This window comes from Saccostrea cucullata, unplaced genomic scaffold (genome assembly GCF_032062105.1).
Source record: "Saccostrea cucullata isolate Sc308-1 unplaced genomic scaffold, CSIRO_AGI_Scuc_v1 ctg3050, whole genome shotgun sequence".
NCBI lineage: Eukaryota > Metazoa > Mollusca > Bivalvia > Ostreida > Ostreidae > Saccostrea > Saccostrea cuccullata.
The window spans coordinates 42,285-53,402 of record NW_026934445.1 but is presented as its reverse complement, the minus strand read 5'-3'; the positions used below and the strand labels follow the sequence as shown (position 1 = coordinate 53,402).

The following is an 11,118-nucleotide window of genomic DNA, read 5'->3' as shown; positions in this document are numbered from 1 at the left end:
AAGGAATACACATATGAAATATGAAAGTCATAGCTCCACAAAATCAAAAGTTATGGGAAAGGTTAAAGTTTTTGCGGACAAACAGACAAACAGAGAGACAGACAGACAGACAGACAGACAGACAGACGACAAAAACTATATACCCCCGAAACTTCGTTTACGGGGGCATAAAAAATTAGAAATTGAAATATTATTTCTTATTCCGCCCTTAAAAATATCATAGACACGAACATTTCCAGTGACGTGTAAATACATATCGGGATCGAAATACCAAAAATACTGCCAATCAAAAGTCCTCAAGTCCAAAACGCAGACGATGAAAATGGTGAAACAAGTATATTAGTCACTGTAGAAAGCAATAATTTTGGGAGGAACACGTGTGAAATAATCGGTAATCAAAGTAAGGTCATATCTCCTTGACTTAACCTGTGTTTTGGTTTGTTTAGGATAGATAGTGTGTAAGTTGTTAACAAGGAAGTGAATAATCAATAGGATTTGTCTTCCGCATTATTGAATGTAAAATCACAGGGAATTTCCACCCAACGGCTCTTGTCATCGGAAATTTAACTACATTTTACAATTTTTTTTCGGAAATTATAAAGCAAGAAGTCTCTCAAGAAATTAGCTATTATGCTGCATAAAATTTATTTTTTACTTTATTATTCAGAACTAGCCTACAATTAAGTAATATGTTTTACGGTGTGACCGTTGGGACGAGCGCAGTTATCAGTCTAGTCGAACCCTCAACGAGGGTAAACCGATGTTGGACATCCGTACCCTCAAACGGGGGTACGGCGCATGCGCAGAAACTCAAAAAGGGCTGTTTTCACGGAAAAAACGTGTGGTCCACAAAATATGCTCGTGCAAAGTGATGGATTATTTCGTAGCTCTGTATGTACTCAAATTTGAAAGATTAAAGATGTTTAAAGAGAGTGTATTAGGAAAAAGTATATGTTTATTGTAAAAATCGAGACTTTTTCTCTCCCAAAGTTAGCGTATTCTGTGCCTTGACCTCCATGTTTGATACAACTAGATTTTTTTATGCATAATTTAATAAAACGGATGAATAAACAAACAATTTTTTGTTTAAAGTGTAGTATGGAAAGGAGGAATGAATAATCATTCATTGAAAATTCATAAATACATATATATTGAAAACATATGGCTGGACCGGGAATCGAACCCGGGACCCCTGTATTTCAGTCAGGTGCTCTAACCACTGAGCTATCCAGGCCGATGTCCTCAGTCCAGCCCAATTTCCTACATTCCCCCTTCCTTAAATAGTCTTCGACCCCGAAGACACAACTCAAGTTCACCTTGTCAGGACTTTAACATTAGTAATTATACATTGCCTGAACAAGGTAGGCCACGGCACCATCTGTAGTATGGAAAGGAGGAATGAGTAATCATTCATTGAAAATTCATAAATACATATTATATTGAAAACATATGGCTGGACCGGGAATCGAACCCGGGACCCCTGTATTTCTAGTCAGGTGCTCTAACCACTGAGCTATCCAGGCCGATGTCCTCAGTCCAGCCCAATTTCCTACAAAAGTTAAACTACATATAATTCCATTCCCCGGTATTACAAATTTTGTGTAATGAACATGTTATTTATTATTTTTCGACACTTTCTTCTGTGCCCGTTCGAATTTCCTCTGTCTTGTAAACAAACTTTTGTGCTTTGACACTTTCTTCTGTGCCCTTGAATTTCGCACGTTGCATTAAGGGAATTAAAACCCTCGTTTGGGGGTATACCCTCGTTTGAGGGTTCGACTAGACTGGTTATGACCATCAAAAACAGTTGTAAACTTGGAAAGCTACTTCAAACATCAAGCTGCACGAGACATCTCGACTATCTGTGATGTCACGCGACGTCACGGAGCTCATCGGAGCTTACAGAGACAGCCGAGCGTCTGGTTGAAACTATAGATCTAGTGCACTTTTGGTCGAAAAACATTGAAGAGTCATTTATTGTTTCTTTGAAATATTTCTACAAACTGAAAGCCTTTTATGCTTTATGTTATTACTTATTTATTTATTTATTCGCGCAAAGGACATTGGGTAGTAAAAGAATTCTGGAAATGTTTCACAACAAAATTTGCCTGACGTATGTACGGATTCCATTCCGAATTTCCTCTGTTCTTACACGTTAGTCTATTGAGCTCACTTCAAAATCTTGAATCTTCTTTAAATACACCTAAAATGTTGTTGAAATAAAGATTTTGGCACTCATAGTCAAGAAAAACCACTTTAAAATCAGACGTGCTACAGTTAATCTCAGCAAGATGGCGTAAGGACTAAAATTAGGTCTGCATGGTGTCCCTCGACATGTCAGATCAATGTCATACAACGTGATTAGGGCTTTCTTGCCCCGAACTCGACTACTTGTTTCAATCAATAGGGGCTGAAATGAATTAGCTTCCCACTTCAGTTTTTTCTTTGCAACTTTCCTCTCTTACTTTTAAAAGGTTTTAATTCAACAAAATATAAAGTTGTTGAATTTTCCCAGAAATATTCCATTCATGTTTGCCTTTCTTAAAACAGAAACTTATTCCAAAATAGCTAAATATAGCTATATTTTATAGGTAAATAAAGCTATATAGGTAGATATACCTACATGTATATATATAGCTAAATATAGTGATTTTCCTGGACCTGTTATATCCGTGTAAGGAATTCGTGAAATTTATATAGATGGAGGAGATCAAAGATGAGTTCGCTATATCTGTGAAATTCGCAATATCCGTGCTCGTACTAAATTAGTTTTACTTTAGTAGTAGAACGAAGTATTCGAAGCAGGCTATTGCAGAACTCTTCAGCATTGGAGGGTTAAAGGAATGGGATATTTTCATGAAAAATCAACAAGTTTATATTTTGTTGGCATGTAAACCCTTTGATGGAGGGGGGGGGGGTTGGGGGGTCACATAAAGACATCAGTTTTATACTTGAGAATGCATATAAAAAATGGTTTTTTTTTTAAATCTATTAAAAATGATTATAAAGAAACATCCCAAAGCAGTGTAAATGAAAGCTTGTTTAAAGGATGACGCTCCAGGAGTAGGGTGAGGCAACAATAGTGGATCTAAGTTTCGCGTAATGATATAGGAAATGCCTTATTTTCTCAAGAACAACAAAGCAATTATTACTCATATTAATATTGAAGTATCCTCAAGTGGTGTAGATTTCATTATTTGTTCGTCATGACAGTAGATAAGGCCAAAATAAAAAATACTCTTGTTTCCTGACACCCGACTTACCCTACATTTTACCCTCCGACCCTAAAAGTTTTTATCACATTTTCATTTTTTGGGTGACTTTTTTCCTGAAATACTGAAGTCGATTGTGACCAACAATATTTACAGAACTAATACATCACAAGTGTACAGATTACCTTTACTTTATAAATCTTTATTAACAAACTTGCTTTGTAAACTGGTAACATTGTTTTCTTGTTATTACATGCTATATGTTCTGCATTCATTGAGATTTGAAAATAAAATTTTTTCTACCTACCTACACTAATTTTTTTGGTTAGGGGACAGGAAACATGAGTATTTTTTTTCTTTTGGCCTAAATATATAGGGAAAAATCCATTAAAGCCATGATTAGTTAGTTCCCTAACATGATATATATCTACATCCATAAACATACCCCAAGAAAACCTTGATTAAATATTTGGATCTATCATAGCGTTTCATAAGCTAAATGGTTCATTATTTATATATAGGTTAATTGTCTCAATTTATTTCGACAGATTCCCCAGAATCCTACTATCGAATTGTCTAGAAGAGGAAAGAATCATCTCCTTACAGGTTTCTTTTCAAAAACCTCTTACAAGGGTACATGTATATCAATTGACCCATATGTAAGCATTAATTTACATTGTAATTGTATTTAAATGCTTAGGTATATACTTCAAGTCTTTTATACATGTATTTATCAACATAAAACTTAAAAAGCATATATTATTCGCATTTTAACACTTATGGTGTATTACAAGCTCAAGGACTCTTTATTTTCATATATATGTATATAGGTTATATATATAATAGTCTTTATTTATTTTGACAGATTCTTCAGTGTGTAATATCCAACCATTGTCAGGGAAAGGGAAGCATCATCTCCTTCCAGGTTTTTAAATCTTTTTTACCTACAGGATATTCAAAGTTTTGTATCTGAATGTAAAAGATCACAAACAGAACTCTGTAGGTCACCGGACCTGTTGCTATCTGTTTTTGTCCATTGTCGTATGTTAGATTTTAAACATTTGTGGCTCTTTCTTTGCAAGCAGCAACTGCCAAACCAATTTCAACCAATTTTGGCATAAACCATCAATGAGTTAAGGGTAACAACAATTGTGAATTTTGAGGTCCCTGCCCTCCCCCCTCCCCCTGGCCCCTGGTCCAGGAGTTCTAGTGCTAGAAGGGGATAAATAAATGATGTGCTGAACATGCATTATTTCTTTGAAAATCTTCTCTGTCCATGGGTGTTAAATAGACCAAATACATAGTTCTGATGAGCAAGAATGTCTATTTTAATTTCATGGCCTAAGGTACGTTAGGAGTTCTGGTGTTAGGGTGGGGCTTTAGTGATTATATTGTAAAAATACATTAATTCTTTGAAAATCTTTTTCTCTACCCTTGAGTATTAAACAAACTATTTAGTTATGATAAGCAAAATTGCCCAAAATTGTAAATTTTATGCCCATGGGTCAGGGGTTTTGGTGTTAAGGTGGAGCTCTGCCATTTGTTTAAAATTATTTTACAGATTTCAAAGTTTGTCCGACTTCCGTCCTTCCTCCTGTCCGTCTGTAAACTTTCACATTTTCAATTTCGCGTCAACCACTGGGCCAGTTTTAACCCAACTTGGTACAAAATATTCTTTGATAAAGGGAACTTTAAATTCTTAAATGAAGTTAAAATTAAGGGCCATGCTCCCCCCCTCCCCCTCAAAGGGAAGATATTCAAAAAAAGACAAAAATAGATTGGAGTCTATAAAAAATCTTCAAGAACTACTGAGCAAGAAAAGCTGAAACTTTTGTAGAAACATTCTGGTGTAGTGTAGAATCTAACTTGTCCAAATTGTAAACTTATATGGGAGCATATTCTAGGATATATAGAATATCACACTGCTGTTTTGATCTCGGCCCTGGTATCAGCCCAAGCGGTTGGTATCGGCCCAAGCCTGGAGGGCGCGGGCCGAGACCACCCGAGGGCTGATACCAGGGACGAGATCAAAACAGTGGTGTGATGTTGTTTATATCATATATCTACAAAACAAAGAATAAATGATTATTTCAATCAAAAAGTTTATTCAATTTTGTCGTAAAAAATTTGAGTTAACTGTTATCTTTCTTTATTTCGATGTTCCTGAAGATGTTGCTTGATGCTGAATAATCATATAGAGAAAGATTTGCCTGGTCTGGTCATTAAAAAGAAAAGTCCTGCATGGTGTTTTGAAACATTTCATTTTGAAGCACATTAATTTACATAGATAGAAATTTAAACGTCCAAAGGTAAGGCTAAAAATATTCTACATTCACTTTGGATCGAACCGGGGTTACAACTTCATCAACGAATCATTACAATTTGTAAATCTGAGATTTATAGTACATGTTACTTTTGTTTATGATGTATATTAATTTAAAAATGGCACTTTATAAATAAAAAACTTGGTACTGTCTTACTGTCAAAGCAAATAAACGTCCATTTTTTTCAAAACATGGGTTTTTGCTGTCCAGGAAGTAAACAAGAGTTACCTCTTCTAGTCACAAGTGCTACCATTTGGCGCACTTTTTAAAAACAATTTTCTCAAAATTCTAGCATAAATAAATAAATAATTTATAAAGATTCTAGTTAAATTTTTCGATTTATAACGTTTCTCTTTGATACTTAAATTATGAATTTTACTCTTAATTCACACAAATTAAGCAGAAATAGTGCTTTGAAATTTGAGGGCGAGACAGCCCCTTGACGACGGGCCGAGACAGAGATATCTCAGGCGAGACAGCCCTACTTCCCAGGAGCTGTCTCACCTAGTCCAAAACGCCTGTATCAGGGCTGATACACTACTAGGTATATGATATAGTGTAGATTATAAATTGTTTTCAATTAATGACCTCAGCGGTAGGGTGGGCCACAATAGGGAATCCAATTTTAACATTTAAGTAAAGGGGAACAAACTTTTAAGATTTTCACAAGAACCACTGGGCCAGAAAGCTGAAACCTATGTTGTAGCATCCTGGGATAGTGTAGATTCTAAATTGTTCAAATCATGACTTCTGGGGATAGGGCGGGGTCTCAATAGGTCTTATTCTTATATACTGGAAAATCTGTTAAAGATCAGAGTTACTCAGGTGAGTGATGTGGCCTATGGGCCTGTTGTTTAAAAATTGCTGAAACCACAAATCCCTGTCAGATGAAAGCTATCATTAGAATTTTTTTTTAATTTCATAATGAAGACAACTTTCTTTTTATTTAAATAATATAAGCTGAAGAGATGTATTTTTGTAAAAATGGTGAATATAATGATATATTCTTTATTTTCTTTACCCAGAACACAGTAACAAGATGAATGGAGGCTACCTTTACATGTATACAGTTTCTACCAGATACAAGAAATCAGTGTGGTGATGGTATACAATTCTCTGTTACTATTTATAACCATGTCACAACATAATGTAGATCATACCTATATGTACCTATTTAGTCACGATCACGAAAATCTACATTTAATACTGCTCATTGACAATGTTGTAAATCTATAAAGAAGACATAGTTTATCATGTTTTAGCATGATGTGTAAATTATAAAGTTCTTCTCTCTTCTACTGGATATAGTTGACATTTAATATTTCAAATAAATTCATTATCCTGATATATGAAAAAAAACTGTAATTGGTATAAATGTTTTTTTTTATTTTTTTTTTTCATTGAAAACGTCTTCAGTTGATAAATTATAATACTTGTAACCTTAGAAATCTAAACCATCAGTTTCAACAATGTTATTATTTATCAATATTGAATTTTTAGATCAGACTTATGGTGAACAGTTGTACCCTGCTAGAGAGATCCTGATTAAAAAAAAGTACTCAGTGTAAAGGTATTTAATTGTATTTATCTTTTTCTTAATTCAATTTTATTCTTCATGTTATTAAGACTAAGACAATGATATATGCTTACAGAGAGATTTGTAAAGGATTCAGTACTCAGTGTAAAAGTATTTATGTTTTTCTGTATCTATAATATAATATTCTTTATGTCATTAAAACTAAGACATTGATGTATGCCTACATTATAAAAAGAGATGTGATATATGCCTACAATATATGGAGAGACATGTAACTGATGTAGATAATTCTGTTACAATGTTGTAATTTACAGAGAGATCTCCCTGACTGAGGAAATCCACACAGGATTCTGTTATAAAACACCAGGATAAAGAAATAGAGGTCTGCTGTCAATAATGTATAGATTTGTGTACCAGAAATCTGTCACCGTGTCTGGTGTTAGTCGGTGTCGTCATATTTCACGTGTTACATCAGACCGGGTCTGGATCAGTGATAGTGGCAATCTTATACTGACTAACACTAAAGGAGAAGAACTAGATCGCGTGACAGATATAGAAAGTAATTATGGAGTACACACTGTGAATTCTTACGGTGATCTAATCTACATAGACAGGGAATTAAACATTGTTAAACTGTCTACAGAGAACAAAGAAAAGACTACGATAATAAAATACAACACATCACCATGGGAACCACGGAGGGTCTACAGCTCCCCCTCCACTGGAGACCTGCTGGTCGCGATGTCTAGATATGATACAATGAGACAAGGCAAGGTAGTGCGGTATAACTCCACAGGAGAAAACATCCAGACCATACAACACAACAATAACACAGGTCAGGGACTGTATAGTAGATCTCTCTACATAACAGAGAACCGCAATGGAGATGTTATTGTGTCTGACTTGTACCGTGCTGTAGTGGTGACAGATCGTGACGGTAATTACCGCTTCTCCTACACAGGTCACCCATCAGGATCACGACTAATACCTCGTGGAATCTGTACTGACGCGCTGTCACACATCCTGGTGTGTGATTACAACACCCACTCAGTACAGATGTTAGATAGTGAGGGTCGCTATCTAACAGAGATAAAGACATCACAACACGGGGTAGACACACCATACAGCCTGAGTTATGATGAGGACACTCACCTACTGTGGGTAGGATCACGGGACAACAACAGAGTCAACCTATACAGAGTGGTAGATACAGACTCTCTGACTGGTAAGTAATATTGTAGTTACATGTAGTTATTGTTCAGCACTTTTATTTATAGTACATGTATTTTGATTGTTTAACAACAGTGTGTGTACACTATATGATAAAGACAATCTGATAATTATTGGGAAAGCCATTACTTATTCATTTTACGTATTGTTTTCAAATTAATAACACAACGTGTTAGTTTAGTTTGATGACAAGTAGACAAGAAATATTTCTAAGATGGGCATTTAAGAATTATAAAGTACTTTAATGATTTTACATGTAATTATAACTAGATACATTATTTAAAATATTAATTTATGTTCATTATTTATAAATTAATTAAATTTTGGATGTAATGAGTAATTTTTTTTTTTATAAGAAAAATCTATATTGCATAATGTGGGAAGCCTACGTCACCATAACGTGCGTCAAAAAAATTAAAACACATCAATGCGCTTGACTTTACTTTAAAATTATGAACAATTTGAAGGCATTTGTAAGGAAGAAATTGCCTAGTTTTCTTTACTCGAAGATTTTAAAATTAAAGCATTTATAAGGAATGAAATAAAAACTTAAAAGCGTAAAGTTTTACAGTATAATTTGGGTTGCTTTCAAATTCCTTCCATAAATAACTTTTTTGTGTTCTAGTCTAATGAAGATAAGTTTTTATCTTTGTTGACTTTGATTTATATGAACATGTCTCTCTTTGATTTTAACTTTTGTTTGGTCAGACATCTTACTTGTACACCAAACTTTACAGTATATATGTAGTAGGCTGCTAACTAGTATGAGGAATGGAAGGGATTTTAATTGTGTGGTTAAATGTTTGTTTAACTGTTTATATGTCACTAAGATTGTAAGGAAATGTTATCTAGGGAATAGTCAACTGTTAAATGGGTATGGTGGGGGGGGGGGGGGGTTAGAGATTAGGGGTATGACTATGAAAGGGAGTGGGTATTCTAATTTTTAAAAGGGATTGATATATTGGCATTCTTCAATTTCTTTCAGTACTTTGTACTTCATTCTTGAAAAAAAAAAAAATTCAACCTCTATAGTATTTTTACAGAGTTTTATAAACAGAAGACATGATTTTGATATCAACACCTTATATATTCATGATATTAGCCCAGCTCTGTGTAGGAATGTTGTTTGTTTTACCTTTAAAAAATTGTTCCTATACAAACCTATACAGAAAAAAGTCTAGCATTTTTAATGTTTTGCTGAGCTGGCATAAAAAAATCAATGTTGGACCGCTGAGTGAGATGTTGGACCGCTCGGATAGATGTTGTACCGCTTACGTCACAGAATGGGCGGAGCTTAATTTCATTTTCATTCTTTGATTTTAACAGTGACAGATCTAATGTTACATTAAGTAATATAGTACAAAATACATGTATGTCAAAAAATATAAAATAAAATGAAAGGTATAACAAAACATTTATTGACAGAGTTCTTGGACAAAATGCGTTTTGTCGGACCCTCGAACCAAACTGTCTGCCTTCGGCCTAAGGCAGACAGTTCGGTTCTTGGGTCCGACAAAACGCATGTTGCCCTCGAACTCAGTCAATAAATGTATAGTATTTCTGTGCAGGTGTGGGGGAAATCTACACTGTGTACTAGGTTGACATGTACATGTATCGTGTATATTACATCATGCATTACATTAAGTGTTCACTGATTGAAGTGGTTATAACTAAGTTGCATCATCTTCCCAGAATGTTTTAGTATAAGATTTGAATAAAAAATTAATGATTTACATTGCAGTTGACACCTTCTACTTCACAACATGTAAATGTTACTTAAAAGATGTAAAAATTGTGAATATGTTCCTGACTAGTGTACTGTAATCAAATCTTAATATAATGTCAGCCTTCCAATTGATATGGGGGAACACAAGGAAAATAATGTTGAAATGCTAAAAATTTATGTCTTAATTTCTTATGCATATTCCTATTTTCTTTTTAAAAGGTCTCCCTGTGGAGGATTTCAAATGCAGGACACATCCAAGCCGTCCATTATCCCAGTTCTGTATCCCGTGTGACGTCACCTTGTGTCAGGAGTGCATCAAAACCTCTAATGATCATAAAAAACATGACGTTAGAGATGTTGAGAAATTATTCAGAGAAATTCACAAGAGAAAAGGTTTGTTCTGATGAAGAATGTGTTTTATTTAAAAAATCTAGACATTTATTTTTGAGAATGTACAAGTTTCAAGTTGCCAGGTGTTGTATATGTAATTAGTGAGGCCACGCTCCTACTAACACCAGCTAGTGGGTTAAACTTTTAACTCAGTCAGTAGAGCGTTGGATTTTAAATCTGAGGGTTGTAGGTTCAAGTAAAAGTGTGGACTCCCCTAGCTAATCAGTCATAAGAGTTTACCTTTCCATTAGATCACTAGATTCAGGTGAACTTAATATATTTCTTTTTTTGTGTTTGTCCAGCGTGCCTCTTGTGCTAGCATTTGAAAATTCTTTCCTTCTCTTGTCAACCAATTTTGGGCACCTTTGCTGGAAAATGGTAGAGCATATGCTGTAGAGTTGTTCCCTGATAGTAAAAAATATGGAAACATTCTAAAGAAGTGTCAATGTAAGTTTATTCAACCCCTCCCTGTTTGTGGGATAGATGTGGATCACTTGTATCTTTTAACTTTAAATACTTAAGGTATACGACCCATATTAAGACCAAAATTTCTAACCTTGAATATCATTTGTTTGTAAAATATCCTTTATATTATTTTAAAGCATTTTAGAGAAGAAAGGGATTTACCAAGAGAAATTTTCAAAAATTTAATTGCATAAGCAGAAATTAATTATTGAAGAATGCATTGAAGACTTTGGA

General features: G+C 34.4%; 1 protein-coding gene and 2 non-coding genes across 6 annotated transcripts in view; 1 reads left to right on the top strand and 2 right to left on the bottom strand.

Moving 5' to 3' along the window:
* The first annotated feature begins 265 nt into the window (after window positions 1–265).
* Window positions 266–11,118, top strand: part of LOC134240761 (uncharacterized) — a 51,595-nt gene continuing 40,742 nt past the window's right edge. Inside the window, exons 1-7 of one of the 4 annotated variants that reach the window (XM_062722841.1) lie at window positions 266–400; window positions 3,761–3,818; window positions 4,078–4,137; window positions 6,562–6,634; window positions 7,037–7,106; window positions 7,388–8,298; window positions 10,249–10,422. In XM_062722841.1, the coding sequence (XP_062578825.1) occupies window positions 7,470–8,298; window positions 10,249–10,422 (1,003 nt within the window). In that variant the 5' untranslated portion in view covers window positions 266–400; window positions 3,761–3,818; window positions 4,078–4,137; ... (1 more) ...; window positions 7,037–7,106; window positions 7,388–7,469. Of the gene's footprint in view, window positions 401–3,760; window positions 3,819–4,077; window positions 4,138–6,561; window positions 6,641–7,036; window positions 7,107–7,185; window positions 7,224–7,387; window positions 8,299–10,248; window positions 10,423–11,118 lie in introns of those variants that run through there. The other 3 variants (XM_062722842.1, XM_062722843.1, XM_062722844.1) reach the window with 3 other exon arrangements.
* Window positions 1,163–1,235, bottom strand: Trnaf-gaa (transfer RNA phenylalanine (anticodon GAA)). The gene has a single exon. It is a non-coding gene; the product is annotated as a tRNA-Phe (tRNA).
* Trnas-aga (transfer RNA serine (anticodon AGA)) lies at window positions 1,451–1,524 on the bottom strand. Its single transcript has one exon. It is a non-coding gene; the product is annotated as a tRNA-Ser (tRNA).